Below are 23,225 nucleotides of genomic sequence, written 5' to 3' on the forward strand. Positions count from 1 at the left end.
TATCACTTGTTTCAAGAATCTAGGCTGGCTCACTAGCTAATGCTACTTGTATGACTATATTATTTGTATCTCTGAGCCATTTTTATTGCTAGTTATAGCCTAATGTTAGCTAGCTAACATTGAACCTGGTTGGTTAGCTACCTGCAGATTCATGAAGGGTAATAACATCATGAGTTTGGATTATGGTTCATTGTTTAGCTAACTACCTACATGTCTAGACAAAAGACCACTATGCAAGTAACCATGTCAATAGAATGTTCATGATGTCACTGCTAACTGTCGATAGACAGTAAATTCCAATAACTAAAAGAATAACTGACAAATTTACGAACGCTCAAAACCTGTTGAATATGGCCAGTGTCCGTAAATGTTGGCAAAAAAGTGTAATTAAATTGTTGCAGTCACCAACACTCGGAATAATATATAGTGCCTTGTGAAAGTATTCGGCCCCCTTGAACTTTGCGACCTTTTGCCACATTTCAGTCTTCAAACATAAAGATATAAAACTGTATTTTTTTGTGAAGAATCAACAACAAGTGGGACACAATCATGAAGTGGAACGACATTTATTGGATATTTCAAACTTTTTTAACAAATCAAAAACTGAAAAATTGGGCGTGCAAAATTATTCAGCCCCCTTAAGTAAATACTTTTAGCGCCACCTTTTGCTGCGATTACAGCTGTAAGTCGCTTGGGGTATGTCTCTATCAGTTTTGCACATCAAGAGACTGAAATTTTTTCACATTCCTCCTTGCAAAACAGCTCGAGCTCAGTGAGGTTGGATGGAGAGCATTTGTGAACAGCAGTTTTCAGTTCTTTCCACAGATTCTCGATTGGATTCAGGTCTGGACTTTGACTTGGCCATTCTAACACCTGGATATGTTTATTTTTGAACCATTCCATTGTAGATTTTGCTTTATGTTTTGGATCATTGTCTTGTTGGAAGACAAATCTCCGCCCCAGTCTCAGGTCTTTTGCAGACTCCATCAGGTTCTTCCAGAATGGTCCTGTATTTGGCTCCATCCATCTTCCCATCAATTTTAACCATCTTCCCTGTCCCTGCTGAAGAAAAGCAGGCCCAAACCATGATGCTGCCACCACCATGTTTGACAGTGGGGATGGTGTGTTCAGCTGTGTTGCTTTTACGCCAAACATAACGTCTTGCATTGTTGCCAAAAAGTTCAATTTTGGTTTCATCTGACCAGAGCACCTTCTTCCACATGTTTGGTGTGTCTCCCAGGTGGCTTGTGGCAAACTTTAAACAACACTTTTTATGGATATCTTTAAGAAATGGCTTTCTTGCCACTCTTCCATAAATGCCAGATTTGTGAAATATACGACTGATTGTTGTCCTATGGACAGAGTCTCCCACCTCAGCTGTAGATCTCTGCAGTTCATCCAAAGTGATCATGGGGGACGGCCAGGTCTTGGTAGATTTGCAGTGGTCTGATACTCCTTCCATTTCAATATTGCACAGTGCTCCTTGGGATGTTTAAAGCTTGGGAATTTTTTTTGTATCTAAATCCGGCTTTAAACTTCTTCACAACAGTATCTCGGACCTGCCTGGTGTGTTCCTTGTTCTTCATGATGCTCTCTGCGCTTTTAACGGACCTCTGAGACTATCACAGTGAAGGTGCATTTATACGGAGACTTGATTACACACAGGTGGATTGTATTTATCATCATTAGTCATTTAGGTCAACATTGGATCATTCAGAGATCCTCACTGAACTTCTGGAGAGAGTTTGCTGCACTGAAAGTAAACTGGCTGAATAATTTTGCACGCCCAATTTTTCTGTTTTTGATTTGTTAAAAAAGTTTGAAATATCCAATAAATGTCGTTCCACTTCATGATTGTGTCCCACTTGTTGTTGATTCTTTACAAAAAATACAGTTGTATATCTTTATGTTTGAAGCCTGAAATGTGGCAAAAGGTTGCAAAGTTCAAGGGGGCCGAATACTTTCGCAAGGCACTGTATAATGCTATTTCTGACTTCTGTTGACTACACAACATGGCAGATGTCTGGGTTTTTTTGTTCTCTGAGAAGCCGTACTCAGATTATAGCATGGCGTGCATTTTCCATAAAGTTTTTTCGAAATCTGACACAGAGGTTGCATTAAGGAGAAGTGTATCTATAATTCTGTGCATAATAGTTGTATCTTTTATTAATGTTTATTATGAGTATTTCTGTAAATTCATGTGGCTCTCTGCAAAATCATCCGATGTTTTGGAACTACTGAACGTAACGTAACGCGCCAATGTAAACAGAGATTTTTGGATATAAATATGAACTTTATCGAACAAAACATGCATGTATTGTGTAACATGAAGTCCTATGAGTGTCATCTGATGAAGATCAAAGGTTAGTGATAAATTAATCTCAATTTCTGCTCTTTGTGACTCCTCTCTTTGGCTGGAAAAATGGCTGTGTTTTCCTGTGACGTTTGCTTTCGCTGTAAAGCCTTTTTGAAATCGGACACTGTGGTGGGATTAACAAGAAGTGTATATTTAAGATGGTGTAAAATACTTGTATGTTTGAGGAATTTTAATTATGGGATTTCTGTTGTTTTGAATTTGGCGCCCTGCACTTTCACCGGCTGTTGTCATATCGATCCCGTTAGGAAGATCTCAGCCCAAAGAGGTTAAGAAAAATACGTGTTAAGTAAAAATAATAATTAAAGAGCAGCAGTAAAATAACATTAGCATGACTATATACATGGGGTACAGGTACAGAATCAATATGCAGGGGCACCGGTTAGTCGAGGTAATTGAGGTAATATGTACATGTACTGTAGGTAGAGGTAAAGTGACTATGCATGAATAAAAAAATAGAGTAGCAGCAGCGTAAAAGAGTGTGGGGGGGGGGGGACAACACAAACAGTCTGGGTAGCCATTTGATTAGCTGTTCAGAAGTCTTATGGCTTGGGGGTAGAAGCTGTTAAGAAGCCTTTTAGACTCCGGTACCACTTGCTGCTGTGCAGTAGCAGAGAGAACAGTCTATGACTAGGGTGGCTGGAGTCTTTGACAATTTTTAGGGCCTTCCACTGACATTGTCTGGTAAAGAGGTCCTGGATGTCAGGAAGCTTGGCCCCAGTACTGGGCCGTACGCACGACCATCTGTAGTGCCTTGCGGTCGGAGGCAGAGCAGTTGACATACCAGGCAGTGATGCAACCCGTCAGGATGGTCTCGATGAAGCAGCTGTAGAACCTTTTGAGGATCGAAGGACCCAAGCCAAATACTTTTCAGTCTCCTAAGGGGGAATATGCTTTTTATTTTTTGGGGGGGACCATGATAGTATGTTGGTGATATGTACACCAAGGAACTTGAAGCTCTCAACCTGCTCCACTACAGCCCCGTCAATGAGAATGGGGGTGTGCTCGGTCCTCCATTTCCTGTAGTCCACAATCATCTCCTTTGTCATCATCACATTGAGGGACAGGTTGCTCTCCTGGTATCACATGGCCAGGTCTAGGCCGTCTCATCGCTGTCGGTGATCAGGCCTACCACCGTTGTGTCGTCGGCAAACTTAATGATGGTGTTAAAGTCATTCCTGGGTAAACAGGGAGAACAGGAGGGGACTGAGCACGTACCCCTGAGGGGCCACCATGTTGAGGATCAATGTGGCAGATGTGTTGTTACCTACCCTTACCACCTGGGGGCGGCCCATCAGGAAGTCAGGGTCCTTAGTGCCCTCAAAGCGCATCACTAAGCTATGGTGCTGAACACTGAGCAGTAGTAAATGAATAGCACTCTCACATAGGTGTTCCTTTTGTCCAGGTGGGAAAGGGAAGTGTGGAGTGCAATAGAGATTGCATCGTCTGTGGATCTGTTGGGGTGGTATACAAATTGGAGTGGGTCTAGGGTCTCTGGGATAATGGTTTTGATGTGAGCCATGACCAGCCTTTCAAAGCACTTCAATTCTACAGACATGAGTGCTACAGGTCAGTGAAGGCACTTGCCAGTTGGTCAGCGCATGCTCGGAGTACATGTCCTGGTAATGCATCTGGCCCTGCTGCCTTGTGAATGTTGACCTGTTTAAAGGTCTTACTCACATCGGCTATGGAGAGCGTGATCACACAGTCGTACAGCTGATGCTCTGATGCATGCTTCAGTGTTCCTTGCCTCGAAGTGACCATAAAATAATTTAACTGGTAGGCTTGTGTCACTGGGCAGCTCGCGGCTGTGCTTCCCTTTGTAGTCTGAAATAGTTTGCAAGCCTTGCCACAATAATCGATTCAATCTTAGTCCTGTATTGATGCTTTGCCTGTTTGATTGTTCATCGCAGGGCATAGCGGGATTTCTTATAACCGTCCGGTTTAGAGTCCAGTTACTTGAAAGCTGCAGCTCTACCCTTAGCACATTGCGGATGTTGCCTGTAATCCATGGCTTCTGGTTGGGGTAAGTAAGTATGGTCACTGTGGGGACGATGTCATCGATGCACTTATTGATGAAGCCAGTGACTGATGTGGTGCACTCCTCAATGCCATCGGAAGAATGCTGGAACATGTTCCAGTCTGTGCTAGCAAAACAGTCCTGTAGCTTAGCATCAGAGTCATCTGACGACTACCGTATTGAGCGAGTCACTGGTGTGGCCTGCTTTAGTGTTTGCTTGTAAGCAGGAGGATATAATTATGGTCAGATTTGCCAAATGGAGGGTGAGGGAGAGCTTTGTACAGATCTCTGTGTGTGGAGTAAAGGTGGTCTAGAGTTCTCTTTTTAACATGCTGGTAGAAATGAGGTAAAACGGATTTAAGTTTCCCTGCATTAATTATTGGTGTCCTTTTCCCTGCATTAAAAGGACAATATACTATTGTTTTTAGAAAGACCATTTGGAAAATGTATTTTTATTGAGTGAATGTATATATTGGTTGTCTTAATTTTGATAAGATATGAAATTGTAATGAATTGAAGGTTATTTGTTGATGTACAATTTTGGAAATACACAAAAAACTTTATGTAAATGAAAATAATTATTATTTGAAGAAGAGGCCACAAGAAGACAGTTGATTAGTTTATTGGGGTAGGGGTTGTTTCAAGGTCAATGGTCACTCGAAGGTCACTTACCCGTAGCGGTGGCGGACCACATCTCGGCTCAGTCGCTCCGCCAGGTAGGCCCCAATCCTGTCCAACTTCTCCGGGGCTGAAACCGCGTAGAAGGTGAGCTTCTCCATGTCTGACTTGGACAGGCCATCCTGAAAGAGTAGTACACAAGGGGTTACAGAAGCACCAAACATAAGAACATTGTCAGAAACTGAGGTAAAAGAAGAAGTATTGTTGTTTTTGTTATACGGGCATAATGAACATGATGCACTTGTTCAGTCCCCCTCATGGATTTCAAAGGAATGGAAAAGTGTAAGATATAGGGTGGAAAATCCCTCTAGCTTAAATTTACAGCAATTGAAATCCATGAGCGGAGTGAACAAATCAGGAAGAAGAGTGGAGAATCGGAAAATCAGCGCTGAAGTAATACTATAAGGGTGGGTGGGGGGGCAAGTCATTTTCAGGAAAGGCAGTTCGAAAAGCAGATTCTGCCATTTTTTAAATAATTCTAGCCCAATCAGCACTTGAACTGGACAGGGAATTGAAAATGACATTTCAATTCATTCATACCTCCGGCGCCGACAGAGATGGCCGCCTCGCTTCGCGTTCCTAGGAAACTATGCATTTTTTTGTTTTTTTACGTGTTATTTCTTACATTTGTACCCCAGGTCATCTTAGGTTTCATTACATACAGTCGAGAAGAACTACTGAACATAAGAGCAGCGTCAACTCACCATCAGTACAACCAAGAATATGACTTTCGCGAAGCGGATCCTGTGTTCTGCCTTTCACCCAGGACAACGGAATGGATCCCAGCCGGCGACCCAAAAAAACGACTTCGTAAAAGGGGGAAACGGAGCGGTCTTCTGGTCAGACTCCGGAGTCGGGCACATCGTGCACCACTCCCTAGCATTCTTCTCGCCAATGTCCAGTCTCTTGACAACAAGGTTGATGAAATCCGAGCAAGAGTAGCATTCCAGAGGGACATCAGCGACTGTAACGTTCTTTGCTTCACGGAAATATGGCTCACTGGAGAGACGCTATCGGAGACGGTGCAGCCAACTGGTTTCTCCACGCATCGCGCAGACAGAAACAAACATCTTTCTGGTAAGAAGAGGGGCGGGGGCGTATGCTTCATGGTTAACGTGACGTGGTGTGATCATAACAACATACAGGTACTCAAGTTCTTCTGTTCACCTGATTTAGAATTCCTCACAATCAAATGTCGACCGCATTATCTACCAAGGGAATTCTCTTTGATTATAATCACAGCCGTATATATTCCCCCCCAAGCAGACACATAGATGGCTCTGAACAAACTTTATTTGACTCTTTGCAAACTGGAATCCATTTATCCGGAGGCTGCATTCATTGTAGCTGGGGATTTTAACAAGGCTAATCTGAAAACAAGACTCCCTAAATTTTATCAGCATATCGATTGCGCAACAAGGGCTGGAAAAACCTTGGATCACTGCTATTCTAACTTCCTATAAGGCCCTGCCCCACCCTCCTTTCGGAAAAGCAGACCACGACTCCATTTTGTTGATCCCTGCCTACAGACAGAAACTAAAACAAGAAGCTCCCGCACTGAGGTCTGTTCAACACTGGTCCGACCAATCTGATTCCACACTCCAAGACTGCTTCCATCACGTGAACTGGGATATGTTTCGTATTGCGTCAGACAACAACATTGACGAATACGCTGATTCGGTGAGCGAGTTCATTAGAGCGTGCGTTGAAGATGTCGTTCCCATAGCAACGATTAAAACATTCCCAAACCAGAAACCGTGGATTGATGGCAGCATTCGCGTGAAACTGAAAGCCCGAACCACTGCTTTTAATCAGGGCAAGGTGACCGGAAACATGACAGAATACAAACAGTGTAACTATTCCCTCCGCAAGGCAATCAAACAAGCTAAGCGTCAGTATAGAGACAAAGTAGAATCTCAATTCAACGGCTCAGACACAAGAGGTATGTGGCAGGGTCTACAGTCAATCACGGATTACAAAAAGAAAACCAGCCCTGTCACGGACCAGGATGTCTTGCTCCCAGGCAGACTAAATAACTTTTTTGCCCGCTTTGAGGACAATACAGTGCCACTGACACGGACCGCAACTAAAACATGCAGACTTTCCTTCACTGCAGCCGACGTGAGGAAAACATTTAAACGTGTCAAACCTCGCAAGGCTGCAGGCCCAGACTGCATCCCCAGCCGCGCCCTCGGAGCATGCGCAGACCAGCTGGCTGGTGTGTTTACGGACATATTCAATCAATCCCTATCCCAGTCTGTTGTTCCCACATGCTTCAAAAGGGCCACCATTGTTCCTGTTCCCAAGAAAGCTAAGGTAACTGAGCTAAACGACTGAGCACTCACTTCTGTTATCATGAAGTGCTTTGAGAGACTAGTCAAGGACCATATCACCTCCACCCTACCTGACACCCTAGACCCACTCCAATTTGCTTAACGCCCAAATAGGTCCACAGACGATGCAATCTCAACCACACTGCACACTGCCCTAACCCATCTGGACAAGAGGAATACCTATGTGAGAATGCTGTTCATCGACTACAGCTCAGCATTTAACACCATAGTGCCCTCCAAGCTCGTCATCACCCTGGGTCTCGACCTCGCCCTGTGTAACTGAGTACTGGACTTCCTGACGGGCCGCCCCCAGGTGGTGAGGGTAGGCAACAACATTTCCACCCCGCTGATCCACAACACTGGGGCCCCACAAGGGTGCGTTCTGAGCCCTCTCCTGTACTGCCTGTTCACCCACAACTGCGTGGCCACGCACGCCTCCAACTCAATCATCAAGTTTGCGGACGACACAACAGTGGTAGGCTTGATTACCAACAACGACGAGACAGCCTACAGGGAGGAGGTGAGGGCCCTCGGAGTGTGGTGTCAGGAAAATAACCTCACACTCAACGTCAACAAAACTAAGGAGATGATTGTGGACTTCAGGAAACAGCAGAGGGAACACCACCCTATCCACATCGATAGAACAGTAGTGGAGAGGGTAGTAAGTTTTAAGTTCCTTGGCATACACAACACAGACAAACTGAATTGGTCCACCCACACAGACAGCATCGTGAAGAAGGCGCAGCAGCGCCTCTTCAACCTCAGGAGGCTGAAGAAATTCGGCTTGTCACCAAAAGCACTCAAACTTCTACAGATGCACAATCGAGAGCATCCTGTCGGGCTGTATCACCGCCTGGTACGGCAACTGCTCCGCCCACAACCGTAAGGCTCTCCAGAGGGTAGTGAGGTCTGCACAACGCATCACCGGGGGCAAACTACCTGCCCTCCAGGACACCTACACCACCCGATGTCACAGGAAGGCCATAAAGATCATCAAGGACAACAACCACCCGAGCCACTGCCTGTTCACCCCGCTATCATCCAGAAGGCAAGGTCAGTACAGGTGCATCAAAGCTGGGACAGAGAGACTGAAAAACAGCTTCTATCTCAAGGCCATCAGACTGTTAAACAGCCACCACTAACATTGAGTGGCTGCTGCCAACACACTGACTCAACTCCAGCCACTTTAATAATGGGAATGAATGGGAAATGATGTAAAATATATCACTAGCCACTTTAAACAATGCTACCTAATATAATGTTTACATACCCTACATTATTCATCTCATATGTATATGTATATACTGTACTCTATCATCTACTGCATCTTTATGTAATACATGTATCACTAGCCACTTTAACTATGCCACTTTGTTTACATACTCATCTCATATGTATATACTGCACTCAATACCATCTACTGTATCTTGCCTATGCCGCTCTGTACCATCACTCATTCGTATATCTTTATGTACATATTCTTTATCCCCTTACACTTGTAAGGTAGTAGTTTTGGAATTGTTAGCTCGATTACTTGTTGGTTATTACTGCATTGTCGGAACTAGAAGCACAAGCATTTCGCTACACTCGCAGTAACATCTGCTAACCATGTGTATGTGACAAATAAAATTTGATTTGATTTGATTTGAAATGTCCAATTCAACAACACTGAAAATGCCCATAAATTCAAATTCAAATTGTAATTCACATACAGTACCAGTCAAATGTTGACACACCTACTCATTCAAGGGTTTCTCTTTAATTGTACTATTTACTACATTGAGGAATAATAGTGAAGACATCAAAACTATGAAATACATGGAGTCATGCAGTAAGCAAAAAAGTGTTAAACATTTTTTTTTTTAAATGTAGATTCTTCAAAGTTGCCACCCTTTGCCTTGACAGCTTTGCACACTCTTGGCATTCTCTCAACCAGCTTCACCTGGAATGCTTTTCCAACAGTTTTGAATGAGTTCCCACATATGCTAAGCACTTGTTGGCTGCTATTCCTTCACTCTGCGGTCCAACTCATCTCAATTGGGTTGAGGTTGGGTGATTGTGGGGGCCAGGTCATCTGATGCAGCACTCCATCACTCTCCTTATTGGTCAAATAGCCCTTAAGCAGCCTGGAGGTGTGTTGGGTCATTGTCCTGTTGATTAACAAATGATAGTGGGACTAAGTGCAAACCAGATTGGATGGCGTATCACTGCAGAATGCTGTGGTAGCCATGCTGGTTAAGTTTGCCTTGAATACTAAATTTATCACAGACAGTGTCACCAGTAAAGCATCCCCACACAATCACACCTCTCACAAAGACACGGCAGTTGGAACCAAAAATGTCCAATTTGGGTTTATCAGCCCAAAGGACACATTTCCACTGGTCTAATGTCCATTGCTCATGTTTCTTGGACCAAGCAAGTCTCTTCGTATTATTGGTGTCCTTTAGTAGTGGTTTCTTTGCAGCAATTCGACCATGAAGGCCTGATTAATGCAGTCTCTTCTGAACAGTTGATGTTGAGATGTGTCTGTTACTTGAAATTTGTGAAGCATTTATTTGGGCTGAACATGGATCTTCCTTTGCTGTGGCGGTCCTCATGAGAGCCAGTTTCATCATAGCGCTTGATGGTTTTTGCAACTGCACTTGAAGAAACTTTCAAAGTTGTTGAAATTTTCCAGATTGACTGACCTTCATGTCTTAAAGTAATGATAGGCTGTCATTTATCTTTGATTATTTGAGCTGTTCTTGCCATAATACGGACTTGGTCTTTTACCGAAACAAATCTTCTGTATACCAACACAACTGATTGGCTGAAACGCATTAAGAAAATAAATTCCACCAATTAACTTTAAACAAGGCACACTTGATAATTGAAATGCATTTCAGGTGACAAACTGTTAAGGGATTTTTTTATCAATAATGACTAATTATGTATACATTTCAATCAGGACTGACTAATCAGAATACTATTATGTTACTGTATAGATATATGAATTTTATTTTTATCCTAGTACTGAATATAATGTGTGTAAATATAATCAAGAATTAGAACAATGACTGTCTGTTCCTTGGTAGAAATGAATGAACTTATCGTCAGACTGGCTAGTATGCTTATCTACACAGGAAGACCTTGGCTCATAAATTATATTAAATTGGTGTGGGACGATGTGGGAAGGCTTGAGATACTGCCTTTGTACCAGGGTGAAGAAGAGACGGGACAGTTAGAAAACTAATGACGTCATTTTCAGTTTATAACCTGTGATAAAATGTTTCATGTTCAGTACTCTCGAGAATAAACGCTAACGATTGATTTTGAGACTGGTCTCTGTCCATTTTATGCAAATAAGACTCTTACAAATTCTTAGAAGTGGGCAGAGTGTTAAATTTAAATTGGGTATTAAAGCATGTAGGAATTTAATTCCAGTAACACAAACCTCATGAAGCTGGTTGAGAGAATTCCAAGAGTGCATAGCTGTCCTCAAGGCAAAGGGTGGCTACTTTGAAGAATCTCAAAAATAAAATGGTGTTTAAATTAACACTTTTTTGGTTACTACATGATTCCATATGTGTTATTTCATAGTTTTGATGTCTTCACAATTATTATTACAATGTAGAAAATAATACAAATAAAGAAAAACCCTGGACTGAGTACGTGTGTCCAAACTTTTAGCTGGTACTGTATGTCAACCCGATGTGTGGGCGGTGGAAGTTATGGAGTGTTGTCCTTGAATTTAAATCATATAGCCGTTAACGTTAGGGTCAGATGGGGGACGGGAGAGAAAGAGTGTTTGAGAGTTGAGGTATTAATCAAGGTTCAGAGGTAAATCACAGAGGTTAAGACATCGTTAAACGCTGTCAAGCGCTGGAACATGCATGTTCAGATGGATGTCTGTCTGATGTAGAGGGAGGGTGTTCATTAAACTTGTGATCTCCTGACGCTCTGGATGCATCCCAAAGAACACCCTATTCCCAATATAGTGCACTTCTTTTGGCAAGGGTCGCAGAGGGCTCTGCTCAAAAGTAGTGCACTATAAAGGGAATAGAGTACCATTTGGGATGCATGCTTTATGGCAAATCACATTCACTGTGTCCTTGCTTTCTCCTTATCAGTATGTTTTCTCCATCCCACACATACTGTGTGGGTGTGTGTTTGCATGACATGATGTCCTCCAAGCCCATTACAATGATAACACGCAATATTAAATGAAAATGCATAATAAATAAAGTATTACATTATACTACACACATACAATATCGGACCATGGACACTAATGTACACTATGCATAGGTTTGAAAAACTACAGATAATTTACCAAAGTTACTGTAAATGTCCTTTTTGTAATAAAAGTATGGCAATCTATGGAAACTTTGGTAATTTATACTTGATTTAAAACATTTACATAAAATATTAATTGTTTCCTCAATCTGTATATCCGTGTCCATATTTACATGACTTTCTATCTGATAGACCATACGGTTCAAGAGAAAATAGCCTAATTCATTTTTAAAAGCATCTAATCAACAATGATATAATTTGCTATCAACTCTGCAACCCTTCCAACTATTGCCTTTAAGAACTGTCACCAGTTTGGCCCCAAAACATAGAGGCATAGATATAATCAATTAAATCAAAGTGTGTAAAACAAGAATATTCCACACCGAAAACCTCAAATTAAAAAACACCAGTGGTATTCACTTAGTTTTTTGGTTATTTGTATTACAGCTTTGGCATTATTTTTTTCATATTAAAACATCTTGTTATTTTTCATATATTTTACATGTTATGAATGTTACCTAAAAGCCTTTAAAGTTCCCAACAATATGGTAGTTTACTAGTCAATTTTGACATTTACCAGTAACATGCTCTTTGAAACCCTAACTATGCACATACTTACACATACATACACATACTATATAGTAATGGAATATGGTCCATTACATTTTAACTGGGTCAATTCCTGAAATGAATTGATATTAAACTAATTGACTGGGAATTCCCTTCATGAAATGACTGAGCTCATGTGGAATTGACCCTGACCCTGTGTTAGATTCTAGCCTGAAATATACTTATTAATAGTACCACACTAGAATGTATTTATTACTTTACGTGTATAAGGAATGATTATGTTGGGGTCAATGAAGGGTGAATAGGAACTTGGTGTATGGAAAGTTACTGAGTGAGACAAGGGGAAGTGCAGAAAGTTCATATTATGTCCCATGTTTCCAAGGAGGGAGGTGAAGGGCAATAGTTAGTGTTATAGAGTGATAAATGATGCTGGCTCATCTAAGCAATAGGCGTCACAATCACTGGTCCTAGGTTGGTAACTGTTCTATGAGCAATAGAGAAAGTTAGTTGGTTATTGGTCTCCATGATAGTGGTGTAAATCAGTTCCTAATAAACGACAAGTAAAGATTACATCCTGTGTCCTCCAATTACATGTTAGTCTTTTCAAGATACTGCAGTTAGTCTCTGATAAGGCAGGCCAGCTGCGGAACCAGGGAGGAGCGAGGAATTCGGCTCGAGGTCAAGTCAACAGATGAAGTGAAAAGAAACCCCTGGGACGGGGGCCAGAGGGGCCCAACGCAACAATCCTCCTACTACAGTTCTATCTCAAAAACATTCACTTCCACACCCACGAAGGTTCTAGCATCAGGCAGGGTCATGACTACACCAGTGAGAGGAACCAATTAAGTTCCTGCCTAGCAACAGAGATGCATTGGCTGTCTAGATGTGCAAGGAGTTGACCCCGCCTAGTTGGAGGTAATAAATATATGTTCTTGTGTCATCATGCTTCATCTCTGCAGCTGTTTGACCCAGTGGGTGAATAAACTTGGTTTGAGCTTTTTTTTGTCGTCCGTTTGAGCTTTTACTCTGTATGTTCAGAACTTGGTTGGAATATTGAACTATTACTATAGTGAATTGAAAAGAGATAGGAAGAGCACAATAAAGTGAAACCATTTTGGTAACACTTTCTATGAAGTACATATGAATAACATAATTTATGAGTTGCATGCACAGCTTCGCTTAAATGCCCATATCATACATTGACACCGTCAAATAAAATGTTACCAGGTCAGCTAACTCATGCATTTCTTTCTTTCTATTGTGGAAAATTATTTGCCTGGCTACTCATCCACATCGTTCCGGCAAACTGACCTTTCTTTTCCACAATGAGTCTGGATTTGCCTCCCTCTCCGATGATTTCTAGAACACATTCTGACCATTCTGATTGGTCCCAGAAAGCAATAGGTTGGGCCAGAGCCGGCCTACATGATGACGTTATCAACTTTGATACTGTGATTGGTTAGATTTGTAAGAGACTATCCAATTACTGATGCATTTGTTTTGTATAACACACCTCCTTTTGAAGTCACAAAAAATGACTTCTAGGATGGCAGTTTCAGACCGACTGTACGTAGCAACTGATAGAGCAGAGAAACTAAATTCCGGGTGAGTCATCAGGCAAGAAGATGATCAGGCTCTACTTAAAAGACTACAAATACCTACTATAGTGTTTTATAATTGCACATAGAAAGAGTATCTGATACATCTACAACAGAGAGACTCCGTTGTATGTCCTACACATTTTACACAAGGGGGAGGGAAGAAAAAAAATGACTGTCCCCCGAGTAATGTCGCCAGAGTATTTTTCCAGCACCTGCTCTGAGTGATAATTCACTTGACAATGTCGCAACCATTTGTGCATTCCGACTCCCCCTGCACCTGTTTGCGTACACTAAAGGCCCTTGAGATTGAGACAGACACAGTGTGAGAGAGAACGAAAAGAGACTCCCTTGTGTATGTGATTCTGCATACCACACACACACACCACACACAATTAGCTTTTTTCATTAAAAACAGGGTTAAGGATTCAAACAGCTGTTAATAGTTGTCGTGTCAAGGTTATCAAAAGCAATGTCACACAAATAGATTTGTCAAACCATAACGGTTACGTGCCGCGTTACGGCAGGCCAATTATGGGTAATGTCTGAAATAGCACCCTATTCCCTACATAGTGCACTACTTTTGACCAAAAATGGTGTTTGAACTTGAGGCAAATTTCTCATCATAACAGCGACACAGGGTCTCCAAAGCAAGCTAAGCACTGGGGTAACAATGGGCTTGGATGCATGCACTACCACACAATCCTATTTGTGTTATCAAGTTGGTTGTAGTGACAGCTATTTAGTAAATGGCTTGTTATCGCTATGATAAACTGTTAGAGTGCAATGGTTAGGACTAGATGTGTTAATATTGGTCTGTCAGCTGATGATGACCATTGTTCATCATGACAGTTTAGGGCTGTAGGCAATTTTTTAAATCATGAGATTTAATTATGATAATGAGATGGTGTTTGCCATTTACGCATCATAGGCAAATTTAGATTTTGAAAGATGGTTGGAAACTAAAAGGAAATCATTTGAATAAGTCAAATGAGCTTTCAGGTCACACACTCCATGACTACAAAATTCCATGACTACGAAATTATAACCTACGCTTCCCGAAATGTTTGTTTGGCAGTCGTGTATGCTACTTTCCACTCAGTCTAGGGAAAAACTACAGGAAAGGATTGGCATTTTAAACAAATGTCTATAACCAAAGATGTGTTATCGAAGTAATGTCATTAAAATGTATTGTCAAATGCATCTTGTAACAGAGGTAAAATACTCACTTTGGGGTCCTCTGGGAAGATGTTATCAACCAGGCGTTTGTACCTGGGCCTCAGGGGTCCACAGCAGCCACAAACTCCTGGAACACAAAACATACTAATTTTAAAACACACAACAGGTGACACAACAATAAAACAAATGATGATTATCATCTGATCCCAACATTGCATCAAGAAATACCAACTACTCTATAAATTACCACGCATCATTAATATGGGTAATTAAATTTTGCCTTGACTGTTTATGTACAGCGACTGTCCCTACACGCTGAATCTTGACCTTAAAAGCAAGAAAGCTACAAAATAGAATGGAATAGGGTAACAATTTTAATTAAGGCAAATTAGTATTAACATCACTCAGTTGAATAATCAGCATTAACCAATAACTCAGAGTGACAGGCGACAAAGTGTGTGCAAGAAAGAAAAAAAGAGATTGAATGCGTTTGTGCACATGTATGCATGTTTGCTCACGCCCAAGTGTGTGTGTGTGTTCAATTCACATTCATGGCCAGTACGAGGCCATTGTCCATCTTCAGAGAAACGTCAGAGCTAGGGTGTTTTACAGATCTCAGGATGCAGTGGACCAAAGCAAAGGTAAAATAACAAGTCAGTCCTGTGACAATAGATCAATGTGGAGAGGTGTTTCGCATTAAGAACAGAACCCAACACTATGGCCACATTTTATATAACGGCTTCAGGAAAGAAACAATAAGAAACACAGCGCAGCGGTCTAAGGCACAGCATCGCAGAGCTAGAGGTGTCACTACAGACCCGGGTTCCATCTCAGGCTGTGTCGCAGCCAGCCACGACTGGGAGACCCCTGAGGCGGAGCACAATTGGCCCAGCATCATCCGGGTTAGGGGAGGGTTTGACCGGCTGGAATGTCCTTGTTCCATCGCGTTCTAGCGACTCCTTGTGGCAGCCAGGCGCATGCACGCTGACTTCGGTCACCAGCTGTACGGTGTTTCTGCCGACACATTGGTGTAACTGGCTTCTGCGTTAAGCAAGCAGTGTGTCAAGAAGCATTGCTGCTCAGCGGGGTCGTGTTTCGGAGGACGCCTAGCTCTCGACCTTCGCCTTTCCTGAGTCCGTACAGGAGTTGCAGCGATGGGACAAGACTAAACTACCAATTACATAATCATTGGGGACAAATAAAATGGGGTAAAAAGTAACAAAAAATAATTAAATAAAAAGTTCAACCATAGAATTGTACTTTACACACAAAAAAATGAACAGTAACACTTTCTATAATAAAGGGCAACAACGCAAAACAACTACTTATTTGGTTGAAAATGTCCTATGTATCGTCGATATTAGAAACATTCATTCCAGTGCCAAAATTTACAAAAAAGTATAGGTAGCATTATTTTGGTGATAGTCAGGGAGTAGATTCCAAAAAACATGTTTTAAGAAACTTTAGTAAATTTATTGGAAATGTTATACAGAAATATCTAATTTACATAAATATTTACACCCCAGAGTGGAAGCACCTTCGGCAGCAATTAGCTGTAAGTCTAAGAGCTTTCCACACCTGGATTGTGCAACATTTGCCCATTATAATTTTCAAACTTCTTCAAGCTCTGTCAAATTGGTTGTTGATCATAGCTAGACAACCATTTTCAAGTCTTGCCATAGATTTTCAAGTAGGTTTAAGTCAAAACTGCAACTTGGCCACTCAGGAACATTCACCGTCTTCAAGGTAAGCAACTGCAATGTAGATTTGGCCTTGTGTTTAAGGTAATTGTCCTGCTGAAAGGTGAACTCCTCTCTCAGTGTCTGCTGGAATTCAGACAACCACTAGGATTTTGCCTGTGATTAGCTCTATTGTTTCTTTTCATCCCCCACAAAAAACCTAGTCCTTGCCGATGACAAACATACCCAAAACATGATGCAGCCACCACTATGCTTGAAAATATGTAGAGTGGTACTCAGTAATGTGTTGTATTTGCCCCAAACATAACTGTATTCAGGACAAAAAGTTAATTGCTTTGCCACATTTTCTGCTGTATTGCTTTAGTGCCTTGTTGCAAACAGGATGCATGTTTTGGAATATTTTTATTCTGTACAGTATTTTGGAGTACCTACAGTGTTGTTGATCCATCCTCAGTTCTCTCTTATCACAACCATTAAACTAACTGTTTAGAGTGGTTAAGTTTTGGATTACAATCATGCTGATTTGCCCACCAACACAGGATTGTAATGATGAACTGATTGCACTCTATTCAATCGTGGCAGCAGAATCTCCAGACAGACCTTCCCATTATGACGTGGTGTCTTGTTTACATGAGACAACACGTCACCATGACATGTTGAACGAACACTTGACCCTTAAGCCCTTCATGGAGTGACCACTTCCTGATTTGCTTGATTGTGATCATGCAAGTCTGCCAATGTTTTGGGAAAAATTTGCATTGAGAGGATGCGCACTTACATCCCAACTGCCAGCTGTCAATACTCCAAAATTCAAAACCCATTAGCGAGCATCCTGTGTCCTGCTGCAACCTGTTTTGTAACTTGACTCGCTATGAAACACTGATAGACAGACCAACACTCAGGTAGTAGATAGTGAAAAAGTTGTAAAGCAAAAAAAAAAAAAAAAAAAATGGTACAGAAGGACACACTCTGCTACTCGTCTGTGACTTGGCTAAAGTGGCCTGGCTTCTCAATGTGCACGCTAGCTACTACGAACTACCTTCATTGACAAACACAGAGATGGAAGTATCTAGTGATTTTGGGCACAAATAAAGCACAAGCTACACACTGTGTAACAGCTTGCTGAAGATTAAATTGTAAACATGTTCTAAGAAATCCATCCTGATCACAGTCGGCAGCTGCTAACTCGATATGGTCTGCAGTAACACATCCACATCGAACCAAACCCCCAAGACTACATTTTATTTGTTTTTATGAGCAGCAGAAAAACAAAATATGTAATCAGTGAAAACAAATAAGGTTTGAAAACAAATAAGGAACTGGCTGAAATGCAAAAATATTGTCCCATTACAAAACTAGACCCATAGAGATATCCAAGAATAAACTAACTTTACCCCAGTCAGTGTGTGTTCAGAGAGAGATAATTTACAAACTAAATGCCACATGTTAATGGACATTACTAGAACTCAAAACCCAACTCTCAAATATGCCAAGGAAAAAACTGATCAAAACCCATGGAATACCACAGGCTCTCCTGGCTGAAGCCCATGCTTGAGAGATACAGTATAAGCATTCTGTTCCACAAAGACTGGTCATCAACCCATTAATGAAATAATATCAGCCTATTGTATTGGGGTTTAAAAAAGGATAGGTGATGACATTTGTTTGCAAGAAAGTAACATCTAAGCAATGAAGCTATGAATAAGACCGTAGCCTAGAGATTAACTGGAGAAGAATGCAATTGTTGAATTTACAGTTGAAGTCGGAAGTTTACATACACTTAGGTTGGAGTCATTAAAACTTGTTTTTCAACCACTCCACGAAGTTCTTGTTAAACAAACTGCCGTTTTTGCAAGTCGGTTAGGTGTGCTACAGTGTGCATGACAAGTAATTTTTCCAACAATTGTTTACAGACATATTAATTCACTATCACAACTCCGGTGGGACAGAAGTTTACATACACTAAGTAGACTGCCTTTAAATAGCTTGGAAAATTCCAACAAATGATGTCATGGCTTTAGAAGCTTCTGATAGGCTAATTAACATTTCAGTCAATTGGGGGTGTACCTGTGGATGTATTTTAAGGCCTACCTTCAAATTCAGTGCCTCTTCACTTGACATCATGGAAAAATCTAAAGAAATCAGCCAATACCTCAGAAAATAATTGTAGACCTCCAAAAGTCTGGAACTTACTCCCAAGGTTGAACCAAACACCTGAAGGTACCACGTTCATCTGTACAAACAATAGTACGCAAGTATAAACACCATGGGACCACGCAGCCATCATACCGCTCAGGAAGGAGACGCCTTCGGTCTCTGAGAGATGAGCGTACTTTGGTGTGAAAAGTGCAAATCAATCCCAGAACAATAGCGAAGGACCTTGTGACGATGCTGGAGGAAACGGGTACAAAAGTATCTATATCCACAGTAAAATTAGTCCTACATCGACATAACCTGAAAGGCCGCTCAGCAAGGAAGAAGCCACTGCTCCAAAACTGCCATAAAAAAGCCAGACTACGGTTTGCAACTGCACATGGGGACAAAGATTGTACTTTTTGGAGAAATGTCCTCTGGTCTGATGAAACAAAAATAGAACTGTTTGGCCATAACGACCATCGTTATGTTTGGAGGAAAAAGGGGAACGCTTGCAAGCCGAAGAACACCATCCCAACCATGAAGCACGGGGGTGGCAGCACCATGTTGTGGGGATGCTTTGCTGCAGGAGGGACTGATGCACTTCACAAAATAGATGTCATCATGAGAAGGAAAATTATGTGGATATATTGAAGCAGCATCTCAAGACATCAGTCAGGAAGTTATAGCTTGGTTGCAAATGGGTCTTCCAATTGGACAATACACCCAAGCAAACTTCCAAAGTTGTGGAAAAATGGCTTAAGGACAACAAAGTCAAGGTATTGGAGTGGCAATCACAAAGCCAATCACTCAATCCTATAGAACATTTGTGGGAAGAATTGAAAAAGTGTGTGTGAGCAAGGAGGCCTATAAACCTGACTCAGTTACACCAGCTCTGTCAGGAGGAATTGGCCAAAATTCACCCAACTTATTGTGGGAAGCTTGTGGAAGGCTACCCGAAACTTTGACCCAAGTTAAACAATTTAAAGGCAATGCTACCAAATACTAATTGAGTGTATGTAAACTTCTGACCCACTGGGAATGTGATGAAAGAAATAAAAGCTGAAATAAATCGTTCTCTCTACTATTATTGACATTTCACATTGTTAAAATACAGTGGTGATCCTAACTGACATAAGACAGGGAATTGTTACTAGGAATAAATATCAGGAATTGTGAGAAAGTGAGTTTGAAGTTTACATACACATTAGCCAAATACATTTAGACTTCAACTGTATATAGATATCCTAAACTAAATTGTTTTGATAACTTTCAAATGTAGCAACAGGTCCATGTAGAATGAACAACAATTTACATAATACCATAGAGGCAGTCTTCTACCAATATAACAATGTGCGCCTTTCATTGTCATTCCCAGCTATTACACATTCTGTGCCTATCTGCATTTTGTCTGGTGGTAATAGGGCTACCTTGGCAAAAATGGTGGTCATATCTGCATGTGTGGTGTCCCGTACACAACAGGAGTTCCCTGATCCTGGTGCAAAATACATATAGTTTCTCCCTCCCCATATTTACTAATACCATTCAATTCAATAATAAAAAAAGACAACACAAGTAAAAGTTGTGTCCAGTAAAAGTTTAATGCCGAGTGCCAGGTCTCTCTCCATTTAGAGACTTCAATATCAAGCCTGTCTGTCTGTCAGTCAGGACTTCATCACATCATCTTGCAAATCTGTGTGCTGGCTCTATAAATGTTTCCATGAACACATACAGTCACTATTCTATTACCAATGGCAGTTAGGCTAGGTAATATCTGAAACACGAACGGGTACTATGTTGAAGTTTGAACAGGTCAGATACAACCTCCCAACTATGGTCTCCCTATCACATGAATGAGGCTGAAATATGGCAAAAGCATCTCCAGTCCATCTGTAGAAATAATAAGTTTGTCAGTGACACGTGGAATGAAAATGGTGTTGCTATTACTGGACATTTGTGCTGTACAGTATTATTAGTAATCACGTCCTTGTGGATGTGTTGAGTGCCATGTCTCTCTGCATCTCTGAACACATGCACAGTCACGGTTCTATTACCAATGGCAGTTATGGCTAGGTGATATCTGACACAAACATACAGTGCCTTCGGAAAGTATTCAGACCCTTTCACTTTTTTCACATTTTGTTAAGTTCTTATTTCAAAACTGATTCAATTGTAGTTTTTTCCTCATCAATCTACACACAATATCCCATAATGACAAAGCAATAGAAATGTTTGCTAATTTATGAAATAAAAAAACTGATACTTCACATTTACATAAGAATTCAGACCCTTTACTCAGTACTTTGTTGAAGCACCTTTAGCAGTGATTACAGCATTGAGTCTTCTTGGGCATGTCGCTACAAGCTTGTCTCACCTGTATTTGGGGAGTTTCTCCCATTCTTCTCTGCAGATCCTCTCAAGCTCTGTCAGGTTGGATAGGGAGCAATGCTGCACAGCTATTTTCAGGTACCTCCAGAGATGTTTGATCGGGTTCAAGTCCGCGCTCTGGCTGGGCCACTCAAGGACATTCAGAGAGTTGTCCCAAAGCCGCTCCTGCGTTGTGTTGGCTGTGTGCTTAGGGTCGTTGTTCTGTTGGAACATGAACCTTTGCCCCAGTCGGAGGTCCTGAGCACCCAGGAGCAGGTTTTCATCAAAGAACTCTGTACTTTGCTCCGTTCATTTTTGCCTTCATCCTGACGAGTCTCCCAGTCCCTGCCGCTGAAAAACATCCCCACAGCATGATGCTGCCACCACCATGCTTCACCGTAGGGATGGTGCCAGGTTCCCTCCAGACGTGACACTTGGCATTCAGGCCAAATAGTTAAATCTTGGTTTCTGACCAGAGAATCCTGTTTGTCATGGTCTGAGAGTCTTTAGGTGCCTTTTGGCAAACTCCAAGCAGGCTGTCACGTGCCTTTTACTGAGGAGTGGCTTCCGTCTGGCCACTCTACCATAAAGGCCTGATTGTTGGATCGTTGTCCATCTGGAAGGAAGAACTCCAGAGCTCTGTCAGAGTGACCATCGGGTTCTTGATCACCACTCTGACCAAGGACCTTGTCTGCCAACTGCTCTAGGAAGAGTCTTGGTGGTTCCAAACTTCATCATTCTTAAAATGGAAGGAGGCCACTGTATTCTTGGAGACCTTCAATGCTGCAGACATTTTTTAGTACAGGCAAGAGGTGAGGCTGGAGGTGAGGTCTTTGACAGAGGCCGAATTGATGGGCAAAGTAGCGTAGATCTGCTCCTGGCTCATCGAAGATACTGGTCGGTCAGACACACACCACTGATTACATTATCAATGGTGGTTATGATTAGCCTGGTGGAACCATCCTGGTCGTTGCACTCACCTTCCTATTTCACTTCAGATATGATAAAATGTGAAGTGAAATAGAATGCAGTGAGGGCATGTTTGGATGTTTGGATGATGCTGAAGAGGTTCCCCTTTCTGGTCTTCTCTATGGTGCATGTTTTGCTGTAAACTGGACATCTCTCGAACAACTGCAGCAGGCAATCTTATGAGGTGGTGTTGACTGTGAGGACCTGTGACAGGGTGATATATAGATAGCCAAGTGGTAAATGCCATTTTGTTCTAAAGAAATGAGAAGCTTTTTTATGATGCGCTTCACAACCAAAAGGACTCTACTAGCTGCATCTGCTTTGCTGGGGAATTAGCCTACTAATTTAGAATAGGACTTTTCACATAACATACACTACCTGTCGAAGCCGTTTGTCATCATGGCAGTAACTCGGGTCACTATCAAAGGCCTCATGATGGCGTGTCCTTTTCATAGGAGTCGAGGGAGAGTCTGGCAACAACGGAGGTGGTGTCGCAAGGGTAATTGTGTCGCATGACACTTAGTCGGAGGTATTGCCTGACAAGCTGTGAAATGGCAAGTGAACAGTGAATTAAATTATTGTTGGAGGTCACTAAACCATTGCAATGACATTGCTGGATATGTTATGATACCCACCTGGTAGGTCCCGGCATCCGTTCATGACCAGGGGATCAGTCTGGCACCCAACTATGCACTTTGTCTAACAGAAAAACAGGGTCAACGACTGTCATCAACCCTCAATTATAGACATAGTTTGAGAAAAAACGTAACCTTGTTTGGATGCTAAATCTATGCTTAACAAATGTAGGCTGACTGGCTCGAGATTGAATTAGATTCAGGCCGGGGACGCCATTATACTATGAAACCAGCTATGACAAGTTTTGCTATGGCCCTGGGATGGCTGGAGTTTGTTGCTGCTAGTTAGTACATTGTTGTAGTCAGACACGAGTTAGCTAGTACCACCATAGCTGCATCCAATATATATTTGTTCCCTGGAAATGGGGTTGCACCTCAGAGGCTAATGTGACTG

General features: G+C 41.8%; 1 protein-coding gene and 1 long non-coding RNA gene across 4 annotated transcripts in view; one reads left to right on the plus strand and one right to left on the minus strand.

Annotated features, from left to right (window-relative positions):
• efr3a (EFR3 homolog A (S. cerevisiae)) overlaps positions 1 to 23,225 on the minus strand; it is a 255,814-nt gene that overhangs the window by 188,279 nt on the left and 44,310 nt on the right. For both annotated transcript variants that reach the window (XM_021612601.3, XM_021612602.3), the window contains exons 3-4: positions 15,078 to 15,154; positions 5,067 to 5,194 (exon numbers count right to left, since the gene is read on the minus strand). In XM_021612601.3, coding sequence (XP_021468276.1) covers positions 5,067 to 5,194; positions 15,078 to 15,154 — 205 coding nt within the window. The remainder of the gene's footprint in view (positions 1 to 5,066; positions 5,195 to 15,077; positions 15,155 to 23,225) is intronic.
• LOC149981663 (uncharacterized) overlaps positions 1 to 23,225 on the plus strand; it is a 190,775-nt gene that overhangs the window by 89,771 nt on the left and 77,779 nt on the right. The gene's annotated exons all lie outside the window — the stretch shown is intronic.

This window comes from Oncorhynchus mykiss, chromosome 8, assembly GCF_057628025.1.
Source record: "Oncorhynchus mykiss isolate SJ-2025 chromosome 8, ASM5762802v1, whole genome shotgun sequence".
Classification (NCBI taxonomy): Eukaryota; Metazoa; Chordata; class Actinopteri; order Salmoniformes; family Salmonidae; genus Oncorhynchus; species Oncorhynchus mykiss.